General features: G+C 27.9%; 1 protein-coding gene across 4 annotated transcripts in view; it reads left to right on the top strand.

Moving 5' to 3' along the window:
* LOC107455636 (cyclic nucleotide-gated channel rod photoreceptor subunit alpha) overlaps positions 1-23,023 on the top strand; it is a 70,956-nt gene that overhangs the window by 6,164 nt on the left and 41,769 nt on the right. For 2 of the 4 annotated variants that reach the window (XM_016073271.3, XM_016073272.3), the window contains exons 2-6: positions 4,608-4,654; positions 9,791-9,941; positions 10,429-10,491; positions 12,466-12,543; positions 18,194-18,298. In XM_016073271.3, coding sequence (XP_015928757.2) covers positions 4,632-4,654; positions 9,791-9,941; positions 10,429-10,491; positions 12,466-12,543; positions 18,194-18,298 — 420 coding nt within the window. In that variant the 5' untranslated portion in view covers positions 4,608-4,631. The remainder of the gene's footprint in view (positions 1-4,607; positions 4,655-9,790; positions 9,942-10,428; positions 10,492-12,465; positions 12,544-18,193; positions 18,299-23,023) is intronic. The other 2 variants (XM_071183297.1, XM_071183298.1) reach the window with 1 other exon arrangement.

Raw genomic sequence — 23,023 nt, forward strand, 5'->3', positions numbered from 1 at the left:
TAATTTATAAACTTAAGTGAGGGAATGACATATTGGTATATTTTAATTACCTAAAATAAATAAAAAATAAAAATTGATGATTTTATTTTTACTCTTTTGTTAGCTTGCACTCCGAAAGACACTTTCCCTGAATTTTTTTTTTTTCGTAAGCTGTAAAACAAACATAAAATATACTGGGGACATGAAAATGACTGTTTTTGTGAGAATGACCCATATATATAATAAGTTGTTGTGATTACCTCAAAAATTAAGGGAAATAAATCGAGCTCATAGAACACAAAGCATTATAATTTTTTTTCTGAAGCATTGTTACATTTGTTACCAGTTAATTGTAATATTATAACATTTCTGAAAATTTTCCGTTTTTTGAGAGTCATATTAATCTAAACTAACTCAAATTTGACTTGTAGATATTCTATAAAAAGACGTGATATTTTTATTTTAATTATTAGCTTTTTTTAGATGGTTACTTTTTCTCAAAGCCATGATATTTCAAATTTGTTTGCAATAATAATAATGATTATGTTGATGTGAAAATTTATATTTTGGATATGAAAATTTTAAAATCCAATGTTTTAAGGCAAGGAGAAAGAGTAAATACCGCCAAGCGTGTAAAGAAAAATTATCATTGAGGGCCATATGAGCCATTTTGTTTCTTTAATGTAATACGCCATATGTTTTTATGTAAAATATGAAAATCTGTAAATGGGAATTTATATGAGGCAATGTATTAAGTGTTCACCAAATATTTGAACAAATTTTCTTTTAGGTTTACCCAAATACGTGTTGTAAAATATCTAATTTTGCAGCATCAATTGCCTTTATTTTCAACGAATGATCTTACATAAATTGAAATTTAAAAAAATGCTAAGTGTGATAGATTTCTTTAATTTTTTTTAATGATAGTACTGCAGTAAAATAACAAGTCTTTGTATCTAATAAAAATCAATATAAACCTTTAATAAATCTCATTTGACACTTTTAATGTTCATATACTAGCTAAATTCCCGTTCTTCGCATGGGGTAAATAAAAAAAGAAGAAAAAAATCATTAAATCAGTACTGAGAAACACTACGCAATCATGCTCAAACTGAAAGGCATATACCGACAAAATTAAAGAACTTGATGGAACCAGGTGAATGATAATTTTAGGAGAATTAATAAATTAGATAAAATAACATAAAGTGGTTGCGTCTACATGGGTATGTCTAATGTAACAAAACTGTTTTTACGCTTACTTTTTTCTCATCCATAACTAATCCATATTAATTTTTAGAATGCTTGCATGATTTTTATTACAATAAGGCAGTGGTAAATAAAATGAAGCAAAGAATTATTAGTCCAGCCTCCTAATAAATTGGTAATAAAATTTTTCGTTTTGAAAATGTTACCTGGCTCTTTCACTAAGTTTTTCAATTAATATAGCTAAAATAATTTCGATTTTTTTTAAAAATTATTTTTGATAAAAAAATAATAGTTCTTCATTTTCTGTCAACAAATTAATTTACTTTAATTATAATAATTTTTGAATTAATTGCATGAAATTTATTAGTAATAGTAAAAAGCTGATTTCAAGTAATTGCAAATATTTAAATAAACTTCTCTTGATTAATGCATACCTGCCAACTTTTACGCATTTGGCGTAAACTTTTATTTCTATATTTAAAGTGGTGGTAAAATGTATGCTTTCCACATATTCCTTGCATTTATAAACTTAATTTATAATCATTTTGACCACCACTATCTTTTAAAAAATTAAGCATATACACCGAAGTGCCATTACATTATGACCACCCTGCTAATAACATGTAGGACCACCTTTAGCCCTCAAAACTGCTAGCACCCGCCGTGGCATTGATTCCACAAGGTGTTGATAGGTAGTCTGAGGTATCTGGTACAAAGCACTCACCAACTGGTCCTTCAATTCCCTCACATTGCGAGGGGGAAGCGTGGCAGTACGAATGTGGTTTTCTAAGTAGGACCACAAATGCTCTATTGGATTAAGGTCAGGTGAATTTGGGGGCCAAGACATGACTTGAAAGTCACTGGAATGTTCCTCGACGATTCGACCTTTATGACATGGTGCATTATCGTGTTGGTAAACACCATCCCCCGCAGAAAAAACTGTTGCCATGAATGGGTGAACCTGGTCTGCAACTATGCTCAAGTAGCTTACAGATTTCAGGGATTGTTCTATGAGGATTATGGGTCCTAATGTGCCCCATGAAAACATTATTCCTAGGCGAGAAACTATGAAAACCTGGGCGAGCCCATTGTTATAGATGGAGGGTGGTCATAATGTAATGGCTCTTCGGTGTATACTAATATGTAATACTGTTGTGGTTCTCAGCATAAGCTTTTTCAAAATACAGCGTATGTTTCTGCCTAAAATTGTATTTTAAATTCCATTTTACTACCACTGGGGAAAATCATCCTCGAAAGATTAAAAGTGTACAGGTATGTTAATGGTATCCCGACTGGGTTTGTAGACAAATACTTGATTTAGTAGAGGATGGTCTTCTGGGGTGAAATAATACTGTGACTGGGTTTCCTTAAGATTGAAAGCTCGGTCGGAACGCGTTGAAACGTAATCGTGAATGTATCATCAATAAACGAAAACTATAATAAAGAATTGTAAGCGATGGTGAGAACAGTGAGAAGAAGACAGTTGAAATAGGGAAAAAGTATTTTGTTGACTAAATTATTTTTTTAATATATTTATTTGTATATCGTATATATAGTTTAACCTCATTTTTCTATTTTTAAAACAGCATCAAAAACTTGACGACTATAAATTGCAAAAATGTCCCAAAAATGCAAAAAAAAAAAAAAAAAATTTATCAAGACAGAATCTATTTTAAATTTTTTTATTCAAAACTTTAATTGCGTAATCAATCTGTTTATTATCCTAACTGTTTGTAATAGCTGGTTTAGTCTGGTTTTACTTACATTTCTTTTCCTTATTCCTTCCTTCTTTTCTCTTCCTTCCTTTCCGTTTACTTATATTTTTTCCTCAACAAAAATATTAAAATTTTTACGGATTAAAAATGACTTTTAGCTTTCTAGAAAATTCTTAGAGTTCTATTTGAATACTAAGCTGATTCTATAAATATTATTTTGGTTCAAAAATTCAAAACAAAAATGTGCTGTGCAATTTGAATAAAGGAATGATTTAATGATATTCTCTATGAAAACTTGATTTTTATTTGCAAGCAAAAAAAAAAAAAAAAAAAAAAAGGAANAAAAAAAAAAAAAAATGGTGGAGCGATTCCAATTTTAAAAAGCGTTAACTAGATTTGTATCACAACATTTTAGACATGTTTGAATTCGTTCAAATCAAACCAATGGTCGGTACATTGTCTAAGGTTTTTGAAATGTCATCAAAAAGAAACAATATAAAGTTTACTATTTTGTTTCTTTTTTATGACATTTCAAAATAGTAAATACGAATCTATGCGCAAATAAGAGTATCGTATTCTAATAGTCCAGGGTCTCAAATTGGGGAGTGCAGGACACTGGAAACTTTTCAAGTGTTGAATGAAATGGATTAAATATTATGATGTCAAAGCTAGGACACGAACCGCCGTTCTATCAGTCATGAGATTGACGATGCCCTCGTGGCAATAATATGTTCCCAACCGTAAGGAACTAATGAGTTCATTAAGTGAGCCTCGTTGCTGCGATAAAATTCTGGTTGTTCAACTGTATTAGGTAAATCAGTTAATAAACGGTTTTTCTCACAGTTAACAATTTAAATGCCATCTTATTTATGGATACTTGACTGATTTGTTTGAATATAGTGAAATAACTATTAAATAAATAGTCATTTAACCATTTTTTCCAATAAATTCTTAACAGTGGATCAGATTTTTTGTTCCGTAACATGTTCCGGTAAAAATGAAATTTACGTTAAAAAGTACCATTATCCTGTGAGCCTGTACTTTTTATCGCATTTTTTTACACTTTAGGAATTTTTTAGAGGGAGGCGGCTTTCGAAACATTGAAGGCATTCCATAGAATGTCTAAGAATTTGATACAATTTGTATCTTCAAAATAATTTAATGCTTTGTCTAAAAATGGCAGACATTCTATAGAATGTAACATACATTGACAAAATATACCATACATAAAACTAAAAATAACAAAATAGGTTAATATTTTTTTCTCATTTTATCCTGATATTTTTATGAGAACCATAATTGTAGTAGCCACGTGACAATATTCTGCGGAACAGATTAATATCATGAATTAAACACTGACTTCCTGCCTTCCAATGAACCTCTATCAATAAACTTGACCTATTAAGCGTATTTTTTTGTTTTGTTTTTAAAGATGCTGATCTCTCGCATCTCAATTCTTTCAATTCGTACAGAATTTAATGCTGTACTTATCAATATATTTTTATTACTTAATGAAACAATTTTAACAAACACTTAGACGAATAATTTTAGAAACTCCAATGCATTCAAGAACTTATTTTGGAAATTACATTTGACATCTCGAATTTCATTTACTCTGTTTGCAATGTTAGTTAAGATTTAAATGTAAATATAGATAATATTGTTTGTTTTTATGCATTGCTAATTTCTTTTTTTTAATGTATTCAGCAACTATTCAAGAGCTAAATTACTATGTCTAATTCAACGGAAGTTGGGTGAGTTTATGATTTTACTTAAAGTGTTAACACCTTAATGTTTTTATTATACCTTTTTTGTTGTATTTTTAAGAATAATAATTTGAACCGAAAAATTTAAAATTTTGATTGAGTTTTTAATTTTAGAAAAATTGCTATAATTAAAAATAGTTTTTTTTCAGTGAAATATACATTTCCAGTTCAGTTTTGGTTGATTCCCATTACCTCATTTAAAAAATTTGCAAAAGTAACGTGCTTAAATTTAAAACAAACGACCAAAAATAGCTTAACGTAAATGCAAGAGGTAAAAAATATAAAAATAAACTTAAGATGAAAATAATTTTCGAAAACAATTTATTATTTTCTGATTTTTTATTGATTTAAAATAATTAAATAATAAGGTTGCATTTTTTTCATTCTTATATTATAATATTTTTTATTTTATTTTTAATTCAAAACGTCAAAAAACTAAAATGATTCTAACTAATAGTTTTTCCGGATGCCTCGTTTTTTATTTCTAACTATTAACAGATTTTGAAAAAAGAAATAAAATTTGAATAGAAAGGTAAATAGCTATGAATTTTATTTTTATCAAAGTATAATTTTTTTTATCTTGATCGTTTGAACAAATCCTTTTTGTATAAGAAGTTACATTCAAATGATAACTTTATAGATAAAAAATACATTTAAGTTATCTTTAAATTACGCTTCAATGATAGCTTTGTTGGATATATTAAATTTTATTTCTAGCGAGAGCACATTAACTATTGTTTATCGCATTACAATCAAAGCAATAATTATAAAAGAAGGAAATTCAGCTTAAATTACAATTTAACTTTAAGCATTTTTTCATTCAAATAATTATTTATAAAAAACCAGCAAAATTATGCGCTAGAAAATTTTTGTTCCATGAACTCTTGCATTGTTCTTTCTATGCAATTTTTTTAACTGTAATTCGAATTAAAATTCAGCAATTTTAACTATTTGTTATTTTAACTAGTATTTGTAATTTTAACTATTAGCAATTTTTCAGCAATTTTAAATAATTGTATGTTAATTAAAAATCACATAAAAATTTACAATATAACAATCTTCTGATTTTTATTATTAGAAATACAATATTCTTTTTAAAATAATTCTACATTGATATATATACCTAGTTTGTAATCTGTACTTTATAGTACACACTTCAGATAGCCGATTGGCAATGATAGTTTCCAATTAGTAGTTGCATAATCACCTAGTTAATAGTCACCTAGTCGTATAGTATAGTTAATTTTTATCTCCATATTAAAATGATAGCCATTATATGGTTTTAAAATTATTTTATGCCTAGGGATGCTTATACTTTGCCATTTAAGCTGAAATGTATAAAATGGCTTTTATACATTTTATTATGATTTATGATTGGAGCGCTGGTACGCCAGCACTCCAATCACATTAAAATAAGCTATAATCCGTGATAAAAATAATCCAAAAAAGATTAAGCTAAATTTTAGTGTAGTTTCGGTATTTTGTTGAAATTGCTTGCTTGCTTTTCGTATGCAATTTTGTTGAAATGAAAACCTTAAGTAAAATGCGAAATAAATGTGAAATAAAACTTTGAAAAATCTTTTTTATCAAAGTAATTGCTGACCACAGTTTTTTTATTGATCTTTAGCCGCCTGTTTGATCTATCTTTTATAAGGCAGTATGTAATAAAATTATTTCAATAATTAAACATAGAATTATTTTGTTTTTTGTTTAAAAAATTACAGTTTTTTGTTGTTTTTTTTTAATTATAAATTTAAATTAGTTTTAAACACAAGATGTGAATGAATTATTTAAGATTTTTATTGATCAAAGGAATAAGTAGATATTTTATTTTATGGCGTATAAATAGACTTCAAAAATCTCTAAATGGCAATGGCAGTTGGGGAGTTGGATTTTTTGCCAGTAACATATTCGGGTTTTTAAAAAAATCTTACTCTTCCCATACAAAAATTTACCAAATCTAGGGTAAGTATGGGATATATGGCTATATTTTTTCAAATCAAAATAAAAGTAATAAGAATAGAGATACAAGAAACGTTTAGGTATACTCAATATAATTTTTAAAAAAATGAGGAAAATAATGAAAAAATTTTTTTTGAAAATAACACTTTCCTACAGTTAACAATGAATAGCTTACGATTAATTAAAAATAAATACATTTTACCGTAAAAAAATAATAAATATTATCTAATAAATAAATTTTATTTAACTGGTTTAATCCAGTTCTTTCAAAAATATTTTACCACATTTTTCAACGCTTTTGAGAGGTTTTACATATTTTATGGAGCCATTGCATATTATGCCATGTACCATATGCAATACTTTAGTGAACCTGTTTGTCACATATTTTATAACTTTTTAAATTTTTAAAAACCTTACAGTCTCTATTTCTGCACATGAAAAATGGTCATCATTTCTCGATTTTATGTGGTCATCATCTCGCCTAAAACTGAAGATAAATGGCCACCTAAGTAATAGCACCACTCCAACAATACATTCCTTTTCATTATACTCAAGAACAAGGATTGGACTATATATGCGTCTTAAAGGTCCAGCTAGCTGAAAGAAAAATATAACCTAGATATTAAAAATCAATAAATTACGAAGATTCACAAAACATATTTAAACCTAAATAAAATAAACATTACAATTTTAACTACACTTTATTGTTACAAAAAAGCAGCACATTGTCGAAATTAATAAAAAAGTTAAACTATTTCCTATGAAACAATAGTTGCTGCAATCTATTAAAAAATATCTAAGATACTTAGATTGGCCATCTCTCTTTCTATGGCCATTAAACCAAGACTTACCCTACACTGTGAAAAATTCAGTATCAAATTATGGTATAAAGTACCAGCACTTTGGGTGCATCGCACTCAAAGTTCATTTTACCGTAAAATCCATTTTTACCATAAAATATTATACCTTAATTTTTATAGTAATATTTATCAAATTAGATTGCTTTAGTGATTTTACGGAAATTATTACTGTAGAAATTTCAGTCTGTCAGATGTTTTTTGCTTCGTAGCATGTTTCTGTAAAAATGGATTTAACCGCAAAAAATACTGGTACCCTGAGTGTTGTTATTTCTTACAGTAATTTTTTACAGTGGATAAGATACATAAATACTAGCACAATAAGAGTAAATCTAGCACAATTCTATGAGACTTTTAACAGGTACTTTTTATACATTATTGTAAAAGCTCCTATTTATTACGGATTCATAATCATCTTCTCCTGAGACCCTCAATATATCCTTTTTTTGGTACAATACACGGAATTCAAAAATATTATATTTCTTAAGATATTTAATTACTAAGTTTATATGAAGATTTTTCTTTGCATCTATAAATGATTTGACTTATAACGTCAAATACTGATTTAAATACTAAAAACTAAGGGAATATTAAGAATATGAGAAGACTGAATTCAGAATATCAGATGACCGAACATGATTCGAAAAAGAAAGAGCAAAAACTGACTTTCATTTTTTTATATACTTATAATTTTGAATATATTTTATAATTATAGGTGATTGAAAGATTTTTAACAATTCGTTTAAATTATTAAAAATCATTTTTGCTATTTTTTAGATTACTCAAATTTTTTAAACTACCATTTTGAAGTTAAAAATTGATTATTTTTTAGGTCTTTATTACCTTAACATGCATCATAAAATTAATTTTAAGAATGTGCCACATGCATGTCTATGTATAAACTCATAAGTTACGTTAGCTGTCATTGTCATAATTGTAACATCTCTCTTGTAAGACGCAGTGGTTGAAGCACTGAGGTGCCATTTTGAAACATGAGTTCCGCCTTCGAGTTAGCTTGAAGCCTACCCAAATTTAAATAGATGAGTATGTTGTGTTAGTGTGCAATTCTGATCATGCCGTTGGTCTCGAAATTCCGGTATTTTAGTCCTCATGCCTGAAAACAGGATATTTTTGGGGATGCTTTTATATAGATTTAAAAAAAGAACTACAAAACAATTAAACTTTAAGTGAGAAACTCTGTAAATTCAGAACTTGGTATAACAAGTTTTAAAATAGCTAATAATATATTACATTTATATAATATTAAATTTTTACATACGGTACGAGCATGTGTTATTTAAATATTTTATGTATTTGAATACATAACAGAAGACGTGAAATTCAGTTTCATTTGTTAATAACGGTGCTATTAAATAAATATAAAAGTAATACGAATTAGGGGATATAGCAATATATTTTAGTAATTAGTTCATATCCCAAAAATGATCGGTGACTAGGAAATTTTATTAAACGGAAAAAGATTATGATTGTTGCGTTTTTTTAAAAGAAAATTTATATTTTTCTTGCATAATTACTAAATTAGTTATAAAGGTTGTCAAAAGATAGTGCTTCGAACTGAAAAGAAATTTAATACTATCTTTTCAAAATGATAGTTCATTGCAGCAGCTACATAACTATTTTGAAAACAAAATTAACTGACGTTCTTGCAAATATTTCAGTTCAAATCGAATGACTTAAAACATAATTTTTTTAACTTAGAAGTTTCATCTGTCGTTAAATTTTGTAGCAAAAATTTGAATTGGGTTAGAATAAATATCTTGTTTCCAAAGCATAATGCAGCAAAGTTCATGCTTCTATCTCCTCTTATGTTTTTTAAATTGATTTTTCGATTCAAAAGAGTTTTTCTTATGGGGGGATTATTCGGGGATTTCTAATGAAGATTTCGATATCACATAGTTTAAATTAGAACTAAGTTTTATGCATATATTTCATTGAGATTGTCATTAACTATATATTCAAATCACTTCTCTTAGATATTTAAATCCATAAATTATGTAAATGTATCTTTCATAAATAAAATGTAAAATATTTAAATATCATAAGCTCAAATTTTTACAAATTTCAAACTAGTTCAAAATTTACCGACTTTCTAATTTATGATCAATTTTATTTCACTTAGTTATTTATTATTTTTTTTTACTCTCCGAAGATTAATACAATAATCTAAAGAGGTTTTTACAATTCCACAAATGTAATCCTTATACCTATCATTAAAACATATTGTCATTTTAAATATGTTTTCATTATTAATTATTATATTTTAAATCTATTATTATAATAATAGAAGCAACGAGAATTCTGTTAGTAAAGAAAATGACACAAACAACAACAGTTCCAACTCAGTTACAGCTACATCCACACCAAGCAATCCTGCCTCTAAGCTTAAAAAGTGGAAGGCTTTGTCTGCTAGTAAACATATGGAGACAATTGTTAAGGTATTTATATTTTTGCACATTTTTAGACATTTAAAAGTGTGAAGCTAAGCTATTTTAATAAAAATATCTACACTGTAAAAAATTCGGGATAAAATTGCTGTAAAAAGTATTGCTACGTTGCATGCCCGTACATTCTATCGTAAAATCCATTCCTTTTCTTAAGTTTTTACGGAGCAAAATATCTGATTCACTATAATTTTTACAGTAGTATTTACTGTAAAATCATTGAATCACTGCACTTAAATACATTGCACACAGGATTGTTAATACTTTTTACCGTAATTTTATCTGGAATTTTTTACAGTGCAGCTAGCATTAAGTTTAGAAGAAAATGATGCATTTTTACTTAAGTTCATGTTGTTTCAATGGAAAAAAATATACGTGTTTTTTATTCCTTTGTCTTAATTTTTTACAAAAAAATTAAACAATTTTATATAAACAAACTTATTCTAATATTAGATTTTTTTTCTATTTCTTTTTTAAATAGGAAGAAAGACAGCTTCCCAGATTCATATTCGATCCAGACAGTCCTATCGTTTGTTATTGGACGGTACGTTAATTAATTTTTCTAAAACCTGTTTTCAAAAAAGTGAGTTATAGGTGCATTTGCTTATAAGTCTAAAAAAATAGTGAAAATTACGCTTGCATTTAAACATCGGGATGCCTGCAAGCTAAGTAGGGTGGATATATCGATATTGATAGGTTGCTGAAACATGGTATTTGTTAACGTTAGAAACTGTTCTTTCCATTCTATTTCCAGTAAGCCATGCCCGTCAAGCATAAATTCTCTTAAGAGACACTTTCTATATTCTTACACGACGACTCTTTCACAAAAATTTCAATTCTTTCACTATATATTTATTACTTAACACAAAAACAGGCAGGAACCCATCTAGAACATAATTAAGCTAATTATGCATTGAAGTTACCAGGTACACTAAGCAAAGATATATCACGGTTACAATAAAATGCATAAGCAAATAATAAATCTAAGTTAAGTAAGCGATGCAGACGTAAAAGAATTGTGTTTCAACAAATTCGACGCGTGATATGACGCTGTATTTAGTTAACTTCCCGTTATTAACATTCTAACTTATGATTCGAAACTTAGATCAACTTAGGAGCGCTATATTGCTTATAAATGATCAGCTGGCTCTGAAGTCATTGATCACATGCCTGGGTATCCGTGGTCTTCTTCTTCTTGAAGTGCAAGTATATAACAAAGTTTTATTGAAGTGTTGAAAAATGTAGTTTGTAAAAATAATAAAGATAACTTTGAAAATCCCAAAATTTAAAATAATGTTATTTTTACAATCATAAAGTAAGGAATTTGAAAAGATTTCAAATCACTTTTTCGTTCCTTTGCCAAAATAAATTATACAATTTTAAGGAACTACACCAAACTAAATTCGTCTTTACAGGTGTGAAGTTTACAAAAATATTATATGAACGAATTCTATACGAATATCATTTAACAAATTAGTACTATTTCTCTATTTTTTTAATTTTATAGTACTCAGCTTATTTTTTATTTTTTGTTTCAATTCGACCTTATTACCAAAATTAATTAAGGACTACTGGTGTCACTAAGAATTTGACATATTTTTACGCTTCTCTTAAATGAATTGATAATATTTCTCCATTAATTTGGTTTTCAGTACACGAACTAATTTTTTATTTCAATTAGTATCTATTTATTAAATTAATTTCGCATTATTAGCGTTAAAAATGGTATGGCAAATTTTGACCTTTCCCTTAAACGAATTAGTTCCATTTCTCCATAAATTTTGCAACTGCTTATTATTTTTCTTTATTTCAAGTTTTTCAATTTCCAAAATTAAACCAGCATCATTATCATTAATAATTTATGCAGATTTTTTTCGTTTCTCCTAAACATACTAGCATCATTTCTCTATTAATTTTGCTCTTTAATGCACATTTTGTATTTCAATAACCATTGGTTTTAAATTATTTAGTTTCATAGAAAGACGTTTTAAAAACATGCCTATAAGCAAAATTAACACGAGAATAGTTTTAGGAGTACTAATTTGGTAGCGTAGCACACCTACGCTACCGCTATAAGCTATTTATTTAGCAACGGTGATGTCTGAACCAATGAAAAAAAAATTTCAAATATTTCTCTTGAAGAATGTAATTAAAGTTTTTGAACAATTGGATGCCTGCAAATAACGTCTTCGTAGGTACATCGTGGCATTTGTCGATACAGAAAAAAATCAGGTTCGACACTCACGCCTGACATCTAGTTGAAATCACATGGTTAGACATAATTACTTCCCTTTTTTTCGAGTTGCAAATATCCAATTTTTTAGGATCATCACTAAAATGACCCTTTTCACTCACTCTCTAAATTTCAGGACACTAGCTCAAGTGATTCTGGAGCTATATGAGAAAGACACGCACACAGACAAGCTTTTCATTTTATTATTATCGACTAAATTTATGCACTGTTTTAGTGCATTTGTGTGACTAGTATTAATACTTAAAAAATTTTCTATAACAACAGGCTGCGGTAGCAATAGCTACTTTGTATAACGCTTGGACTGTGGCTCTTCGAATAGCCTTTCCAGAAATTCGTCAAGAGGTATGTAGCTTTGAAATATATTATTCATTGTATATGTAGCATTTTTTTCTTGTTTTTTTCTTATCTAAGTTTTAATATTTGAAATAGAAAAATTAAATTAACATTATTAAAAATATTTTAAAGCATGCTGTATAGAAAATGCTTCAGAGCGCATTGAAATAGAGTGATTATAATATAAATATGTTAGCATTCACTTTTAATTTTTTGTTTATCTTAATTTTTTAATTTAATTTTCTTAATTATTGTTTAAGGTTTGAGTTATTTTACTAAGTTGTTCCAAAAAGTTTACTAAGCTATTACAAAAAGTTAAAAGTTCACTAAATGAATGCAATTTTTCACAATTAAATTCACTAAATGAATTGTATTCTGCTGAGTTAAACTTTCTAAATTAATTTCACCTCCGATATAAATAATTCCCCACTGTATGCGTTATGAAATTCCATATAAGAAAATGGATCAAAATTTTGTTTAGAAATATAATAAAGTATGTGCTCAAGAACAGCATTAATAATAATCTCATGGTTATAGAGCTCTTAAATGGCAGCATGTAGGTTTTTTTTCTTATCAAAGCGTGATTATTTCAGTGAAAAAATATTAATTAAAACGATATTTGTAACCTGAAAGATGGTGATTCTAGGCAGAGATGAAGAAAAAAAAATTAAAATTTTTTTGCCATGCGTGTGATTGACCTTTTCGAGACGGGCGAGTCATAAATGTATTCGTACGGAATCAGGATAGTAAAAAATAAAAAGCGGTAGCTTATGTTGGGACATAGCTAATTTGACAGACTTATTTTTGCTTTCACTTTAAATCATCCAATCCTAGTGTGTTAAAAGTGTAACTATGCAAGTTTTAATTCGAACTAAGTCATGGTGAATTAAAAAAAGCAAACTATTATTACCCCCATAAATAAAGTGCTATTAAAATAGTTTGGCTACCAGTTTTGTCTTTTTTTTACCCTGGTTATCGGTACCCTGAGAATGCATATATGACTCTCCCGTCTCGAAGAGGTTAAGCTTTACTTGAAAGCTCCCTGACGAGAGAGGAAAGAAGAAGAGAAAGACTTGCGTGTTACACTGAGTTTTGCTTGCTGCATCTGACTCTTTTTTATTCCGTTCAGCGTCATCACCATTCGTGCAGACATCATTCACTCTCCATTTTAAGTTTTTAATTCTGAGAATTACGCTTCGATGAGAAATTATGATACTGTCGTTACAGCCGGATAATCGTTTTTAACATTGTCTATAGTATTAAATAAATGAACCCAAAAAACTGTAGAAGATATTACTCGATTAAAAACTTCTTTCACTTTTCAGGATCTCTTTTTTTAGGATCTTACACCCTTCCATAGCATGTGAAAATGCATTTTACCCTGATTTGCCCCTCTCGGCCACTGTGGGTTTTCTTGTTCTGTTTTTCATTTTTTTTTCTTTCTCGTCTACTGTGGTTTTTCTATTTTTGTTTCTCATCTTATTTTCCCATATTTATATACCCCGTCTGCAGCTGTTTTGACCCCGCCGCCCTGTGGGCTCGAACTCTCAAAACTTTTTCTCCTCCTCTGCTCATCGACAAAGACTTGTGGTGCTCTTAATCTTGCTTGACTCGGGGCCTTGAGCCAATTGAGTACTCTTCTCTGCCTTTCGTGCTGCGCTGGATGCTTTGTGGCGGCGAGACAACAGCTAAATTTGAGTATGGGCCATAAATGGCCTGGGTCTCGTAAATATACTACCTTTTCGATATTTATAGTGAGCAACTTTTTGTTTTACATTTCAAATCACTTTTGTTTCACGTCTAGTAAGTCATTCACGTCCAGTAAGTCTTGAAAATGGGCGCCAATTTTTGAGCGCTTAGAACATGTCAACAGTTATTTCTATTGCGTATTTTGTTGAAACGAATAAAGTTTTAATCAAGTAATATTATTTATAATACCTTATAATATCTTTAAATTAAATTTCAACCTTTTCTTTCGAACAGTATTCTCACATTTGCAACAAAGTTATTTTATAATATCTCCAGATATATAATATGCGTGTATTTTGCTTTTGAAATAAGATACAATTGTAAGTTCACTGTATCAATTCAATTTCACAATGAATAATTTTAAATTTAAATTTTTCATTCTCTACTTGTAATATACCATTCTTTCCTAAACTAAATTTTATATGAAAAATCAATAAATAGCAAAGAAAAGTCAGGAAATAGTAACAGGCATGATGCACGATTGAGATTTATGTACTTATTTCCAAATTGATGCGTACCTTATGAAATAAATTACTTGTATCATCTTTTTAAATTTATTCTTCTTCAAAATTTCATTGTATGTAATCCTTAAAAAATGTCTTCTACATTGTTCTACAGATTTATGACAGCAAACCTATTCCACGTTTTTATGACATTGGATTATTTTTTTCTTCTTCTGATTCAAAAACGTGTCCCACACGGAAACATTTGATATTATTCATTGGAACATAAAATCTATTTTTGTCAGAGAGCTTGAGTTTGTTTCGAATCAAAACAGATTTATAGTTAATTGATTAATCCTATCTGGAATGACATCATTTATTTTCATAATATCTTGTTTTCGAAGTAAGAGTGTAATAAAACTCTTTGTTTCTTATATGATAAAAACTCACAATAGAATATGGAAATTATGTTCAACAGTCTAGTTTTCAGAAGATCACCTTCTTCTCAGAAAAACATGCTAATTTAATTGAAATATTTAAATGTAGGTTTTTTTGTTATCCCTTTGACGCAGATGGGTCACCGGTATCCCCCTTCTATATTTTTTCTGACGCTCTCCAAAAATATATTTTGGTATTTTTTAATTATAAAAAACGGTTTAATAATCACCAGAAGAATCTATTATATTTGTACTAAAAAGATATTTAAAAGAAGTAGTTTGAATATTTTTCATTCATATTCAAAAAAAAATATCAATAAATTTTTTCGTAAAGTAAAGAAACTTCTGTGATGAATAACTTAAATCTTAAGAAGTGCAAATCTGAAAAACTATTGTTTGAAAGTGAGCTTAGTTTGGAAGACTTTAGTTTTATCTCAAAAAGGACACCAGGATAGCAAAGCTGCATTTCATAACCATGAATTATTAAAATGCTAATTATATTTTTTACTTATTTTAGCCTAAATTAATGCAAAATAATGAAAAAAAGTATGAGAAATATGCCTTATAAAAATTCTGAGTCAAAGGGTAAAGGTAGCAAATTATAAAACTTATGGGATTTTAATACTTTAAGTAAACAGTAATTATTATATTTATAAAGTATTAACAATATTAAGTACAAAGTATAAATTTTTCTCATCAGATTTATGCATTAATGGCTTAGAAATAACTTATTATTGTTTTTAAAGTTACTATTTGAAGATTACATAATTTAATATTTGAATTTAATATTTGAATTTAATATTTGAAGATTATAAAGTTACCATTTAAAGACAAAAAATATTTTTTAAGTGGTCAAGATAAAGAATCCTTCGATAGAAATGAAATTAATAAATATTTATTTAAGAGTTCCTATATTCTTTCACAATCTCTTTACAGTGTGAAACGAAAAAGTCAAACATCCGGAATAACTATTATTTGGAATCACTCAAGTTCAGATCAGGTTATAAATTTTAAAAAAATAAATTATTTAATATTATATTTGATTTTAATCTACAAGCTTGTAAATTAAAAATTCAGTGACAGTTAATATTTTTTTAATTAAAAATCAAAGATTATAGCTTTTATTTAAGCTGAAATGTTTATTTAATTCTTTTTTATTTAATAAAACTCTGTTTAAAGCTATGACCACAAAGATATTAAATGGCTGCTGTTACATTTTGTGCAAGATATATTACAACTGCGCATACAAGTATTTATAGTTACAAATATATTGTCTTTGGTCATTTTGAAATTAGATGTTAGAACCCCAACATTTAAAATTTAACTAGCCATGACAATGAAAATTATCCCAGAACAAAAATATATATTCTCATATAACATGTATTGCTACATTAAATTTACTTTCAATCCAAATCTAGGTGATAAAAAGGAAAGAATGACTTTTCACTTATAAAAAACATATTAAACAGATATAAAAAACATATTAAACAGACACATATTATTCAGCTTAAAAGTTAGAGGTGTATTCTTTGCATTATGGAAAACTGTTTTGAGAATAATACCCCTATCTGAAAAAAATATATGTATGTTACTAGCATTTTTTGGGAACTTTTTTGCGTACATAAGAGCAGTCTTGAAGCATTTTGTGTTGGGGTAAAAGGTCATGAAGGTTAAGAATCCATAATTTAGTGTCCAACACGATAGTATCAATATGAAAAAGATTGCGCACAAGACGCCTTTACTTGCAAGGAAAGATAGTATCCATAAATATAGAGCTTAATGGGTTTCACACTACCACCAAGGAGGGCTCCCTAGTGCTTTGAAGCAATAGCTCAGTGACTTTAACAGCTGAATCATCGTGTCTCATATATGAAAGGGAAAATAAAAGGGTTTTTATATGCCGAAATACTTTTTCTCAGGCAGCACATTCCATGTAAGTTATATTAGTAGTGGCTTGAAAAGTAATGTAATAAACTAAACAAAATTAAGAGCTTTTTATTGTGAATAAATATTTTTTTAGGTTTATTCAGTTCGGTTATGTATAAAAAAATCGATGATCTGAAAAATTAAATTCAACTGTTATTTAAACAATCAGTACTTAAATAACATGGTTTTTGAATTTGTGGATTTTTTACTAACGTCCTTGTCGACGACATTAGTAATTCAAAACTTCTCATTTGCTCAAAGTTCTCATTGTGCCACTTCGTATGGAATTGTTAAAATCTTACCGTGCCATACCGTGGCACGAGTTCTGTGGGTTAGACATTTATGCTATATCCTGAATTTTTGCTGCTCTGTATGTTTGCTGCTTTTTTCATCAGGTGCGATTTCATTAACAGGCACCGCAAGAGTAGATTAATGTCTTTTTATTATTTCATAAGCGCCTTTACGAAAGTATATTTGCATTAAATTTAAATCTTTTTTTTCTTTTTTTAGTGAATGTGTGTTTTAACGCTAATTTCTTCAAAGAATCCTTTCATTATTTCAAACAATGTAGACAATTAAATGCCAGATGGTGCTGTGTAGTTATATTTTGTGCTGTAAATCAATATATTATAAAACTCATAAATAAGTATTTCATACTTTAAATGAGGGAAAAAAATATTTTATACAAAATAAAACAGTCTTTTATTTTCCATATTAGAAGTTTTAAATAACTAGCTTATTAAAAAAATGCTTTTTTTGTCGAAATTTAATTCTAGTAGAGATTTTGAAATTTAGCTTGTTTGTATGAGTAAATATTTTTAAAAGTTGGTAAATGAATCAGGAAAATATATGCATAGTTCGAAAATACGTCTATTAAACATAATTATTTAAAATCGAAACTAATTTGATTATAGTTATTGTTTTAGAATAAAAGTGCATTTTGATTTTTGTACTATTTTTGTTGATGTAAAATTGATCTTGTTAAAATCTCATCACTAATGAAATTTGTATGTTTTCTTACGAATTCCTTCGTATCAATAAAGTTTAATTCATGATGATACATAAAATATTTATTTCGTCAATATCATGGAATTTTTTTTCTAGAATGGGCCAAGCTGTATGTTTTATTTTGACATATTATGTGATTTTATTTATTTGTTTGATATATTTGTACAACTGCACACCGCCTATTTAGAAGATGGAATTCCTGTAAGTACCTTTTTATACTTAATTAAATTATTTTTTAAGTACATTGTATCAGCCTAATTTTTTATATTTGTCTGTTGAGTTTGCCCTCATCATGGTTTAGTATGTTAAAAAGATCGTTTTAAGAGTAAACAAATTACATGTGTCGATTATTGCTAAATATAGTTGACAATTATCAACACATTTAAGACACCCATTGCAAATGCGCTGAAATTAGACCTGTCAGAAATCAATCAAAGGAAATTTAAATGACGAAATAAATTAAGTGTAAGGGTTATCCTGTTTTGAGTGTTATCTTCAGTTTTTTATGCTAAGCTGAATTTAAATGGACTTATAAGTTGAATGATGACTACCCCAAGTCGTATCAGTAGTCGTATCATCAGTAACCAAGTCGTATATCAGTACAATATTTCAGCAATTGCGTGTTTTTTAAGCTTGGTGTAAAAATAAATAAGAAGCTGTAACCGAAATACTCATTACGAATTTTAACCCTCATTACCACTTTTTTTAGCTTTATGTAGGACACCATACCAGAGGAAACACTTTTCGTCTCAAATTATCTCAAATTATTTCGTTTTCAAATTATCTCTATTATTGAAAATTTCAAAGAAAGAAAAAAATGAATTCAGAAGAACCTATAGTAAACCATAAAGTTCCAATTCCTGAAAAAAATTCAAAATATCTAAATGCAATCAAATTATTGGAAAAGAACCTCTCCATTGAGTAATCATAAATTATATTCTTATAAATTATTTTCATTTTGATGTTTTCAAAGTTTCTTTTTGGTATATGAAACGTCATGGTTTTCTTTAGGTTTCTCTGAACTCACTTTTCTATTTTTTAAATCTCTGAACTCAATTTCCCTATTTTTTAATTTTCTGAACTCACTTTTTCCTTTTTTTAATTCTTTGAACTCACTTTCTCAATTTTTTAATTCTCTGAACTCACTTTTTCTATTTTTTAATTCTCTGAACTCATTTTTTCTATTTTTTAAACCTCTGGACTCATTTTTTCTATTTTTTAAATTAGTTACGAAGGCGAAAGAAAATTTGCGGCGGAAAGCACTGGTATGGCGTCTTCCTAATGAAATTTGTTTGAGTATGTTAATAGTATATTTATGAGAACTCGATCTGGTTTGCATAAAGAAGCGCAAGTAAACAAATTTCATCCCAAACAAGTCCTAAATTACCACGATTACCCTATTGTCGTTTGTTTACGAGCAGCTGTCAATATCGTTGCGTCCTCCCTGATGGGATCTCCAATCGAAATCATGCTATTAAGCAAGATTTCAAGGCCCAGAAAGAAACTTATCTGATGCACTCACATTGTGACAAAACAAATAAAACTCAATATTTTATGTTTCGTCTGACATAAACTTAAGTAGCGATGAATGCTTTCTTGAAGGAACGTAAATCATATTCATAGACCCTCATGAAAATGCATACACGAAATTTTTATGACACACGCTCAACTTGGAAGTTTTTCTTGCTTATTCGATTTGGAATTCGAAAGAGAGGAAAGATTTTGCTTGGAAAATATCCTGGCATTAATGGCGCATTAAAAGTTAATTCAGCTGCAATTCAAATAATTCTCATTTGATACATATAAATGGTTGATGCATTTTTTATGTGCTTAATCACAAAGAGGTAAGACCATAACAATTATTTTGAAAAGGTACATTTTATGGTTATGTCTCGGAAGATATACTGGTTGGTTTCGGTTTGAATCTAGATGTTTTGTTCTGCAATGAGTTAAAGCGTTTTTATATAGATCGCATATCCCTATTGACTTATATTTTTTTATTTCATTATTCGTTATTTTATTACACGATGCTCAACGATGTGAAATATCAATTAAAAAGAAATAGAAAAAAATAAAAGTATACATCTTGCAGCCTTAAACCCAGGTATTCCCTCCAAATTTTAAAATTAAGTATTAAGTTCGACAACAGATAACGCTGCTACTAGAAAAAGTTATAAATCAATATTTTAAAAACTACCATTTTGTACAACAACAGCAATGAGGCGCAGAATGAAGGAAAAGAGAAAAAAGTAAAGATAAAACACTCTCGTTCAGATATTTACTGTTAGAATGGTGAGGTATGCAGAACTGGTGTTTATAGTTATTTCTCAAAAAGCAGCGCCATCTTTTGATTAATTTTTCAAATAATTTTGAATAAATAACTACGTCATTTTTTTTTTTAAATAAAAAATCAATGAGTCTTATATTTTTTCCCCTTTTTTACAAATTAATTTTTCAAAGCGTCGGTCATTTTGAGGCGTTTGTTACATGCCAAACATTTAATTTCTAATCTTAAAACTTTGGCAACAATTCGGAAAACAAGATTACTTTTAAGTTATATACCGAAACTTAGCTTTATTTAATAACTTTTTAAGTAAAACTATCTTTCATTTAAGTTGAACAAAAGTGAAAATTATCCAAAATTACGCATGGTTAATCCGTGACAATTGAAACCAAGAATCATCATTAACCACTATTCGATGTCATCATTGAGATCAACAAAGGATTAGGAACTGTGAGGCCAACCACAGTCATAATTCGAACCTCAAACGCCTATGCGTAACATACCAAACTAAAATAATCTTTTTATGCCCTAACACAATAATAGGTATCTAAATGCATTATATTTATTTTATGTACGATATTTATATCAGAACGGATATTTTATAAATTTAAAGACTATGGCAAGTACATAAAAATTATACGGATTAAATGTTTACGTTTCGGTATTCGTAATATTTTTCAACAACAGCTCATTACTTTATTTAAACAATAGGTAAATTATATTTTAAGTTGCATAATGTTTTTTGTTTATTTTAAAGAAGAATTATTATGCTCTAAAAATAAGCAGGATAGTTTACTCTAACATATCATAGCTGACTTATTTTGTATTTTTTATTGAAAAAAGGTTTTTTATTTTATTTTTTATCTGAATTCTTAGTATAATTTCAAATGTAGTATAGTGACTTAGCTAATCTACCTAGATTGATTTATTTTTATATAGTGAACATTTTTGGTACGTTCGGCGATAAATTTAATGATTTGAATGATAAGCAGTTAGAACGTGAATGACATACATAAAATATGCAGCAATGTGAAAAAGGCAACACAAGATCAACTTCTTAAAATGTTTAAATTTTTTAATTTTTAAAAATAAAACCAATAGCAAATATTTATTATAAAAATTGCTGTTATACAATTTTTTAAAAAAAACTATAACTTATATGCATTACAATTTACATATTTCATCGTTTTACTTACCCTTTAACTAACCTATGTGTAGTAAACATGACAAAAAAATTATTTGTTTTTTCAATTTAATGACTTTGTATGTAAATGTGCGTGATTGAAATTAATAAGCTTACTGATATTAAATGCGAAGAACAATTTTCTTTTCATTCAATCCTCAAAAAATATCATTACAATTTTATAATGCTCTCTTTAAATTAAATAGCAACATATAATTTAGAGAAACCGAGAAAGTAAAATTTTTTGTTAAATGAATGCAAATTGAAATTTTAAGCACTTTATTAATTGAATAACGTTTGGAGTGAAAAAAAAGCATTTTTTTCTTGTTTATTTATTCTGAAGGGGGCAAAAACGCCATGAAAACATTTTTATTCATTTTTTTTTATAAATTTGCAATCAATTGTTCTTTCGCACTTTTTTTGTTCTAATTCTTCCAAAACAACAATAAAAATTAATTCAAAAAATATATATGATTAACAGTGTAATTCACGAATTATGGAAATAAAATGATTGATTGTGTTTTAATATCACCATTTTGAGTAATATAGTTACATCTAGAGAATACTTCACAATTTGTTTTGTATGTCCTCAATGTTGCAAGTGCGTTTTATTAATGTTTAGCAATCTTTCTAAATTGTTAATTACTACTATTTCCAGACACAAAATGAATTTATCAATCATTATCTAGCTTCGTAATAAATAATTCTTACTTACCCATGAAAGGAATTAAATATGGCTTTAGTGACGCATGTTATAATCAGCAAATTTTTTATGCGACTAACTGCTGACTTTCTAGATTGAAATGGAACAAAATGAAAACAAATTTATAACACTCAAGAAATCTCTACCCTCGCCATCTTGGATTTTAGATTAAATTTTTAACTTGTGTTTTCTTGATATTTTTGTTGAACTTTCGGTTGCATGGTATTATTAGACAGCACAATATCTTTCAAAAATAATGCTGTCGTTTTATTAGATTAGGAAAAAAAAATTATAATTTTAGAGCTTTTATGAGTTTTTCCTCAAACCTTTAACGCAATAAAATGACGCGTTTTGTGGTTTTTGAGTAATTAATTTAACACTACACGCTTTTCAGTTCTTAACATTTAATTTTATTAACTGATGAAAAATGATTTGGATGACTTTCAAAAAAAATTTTAGCTTTAGTTGCATAAAAACAAAGACACTTATCAAAAATCTAAAAATTGGCAATTATGTACTATTTAACTACCCATCAAAAACTGTTGATTTCAGAATTTTACTGGCGTAATTTTGTCTCAAAAACTTAATACAGGAACAGAAATACGGCCTACTTTAACATCTCAAATTGTGATTGGGTGACTGCCTTGCATTTTACATGCATCGAGAGATAGCGTCAAATGGAATAAGTATCCATCATCAGTTTAGGATTTAAAGCATATTCAGAGGATTTATATCCAGAGGATTTAAAGCATATTC

Source organism: Parasteatoda tepidariorum, chromosome 7, assembly GCF_043381705.1.
Source record: "Parasteatoda tepidariorum isolate YZ-2023 chromosome 7, CAS_Ptep_4.0, whole genome shotgun sequence".
Classification (NCBI taxonomy): domain Eukaryota; kingdom Metazoa; phylum Arthropoda; class Arachnida; order Araneae; family Theridiidae; genus Parasteatoda; species Parasteatoda tepidariorum.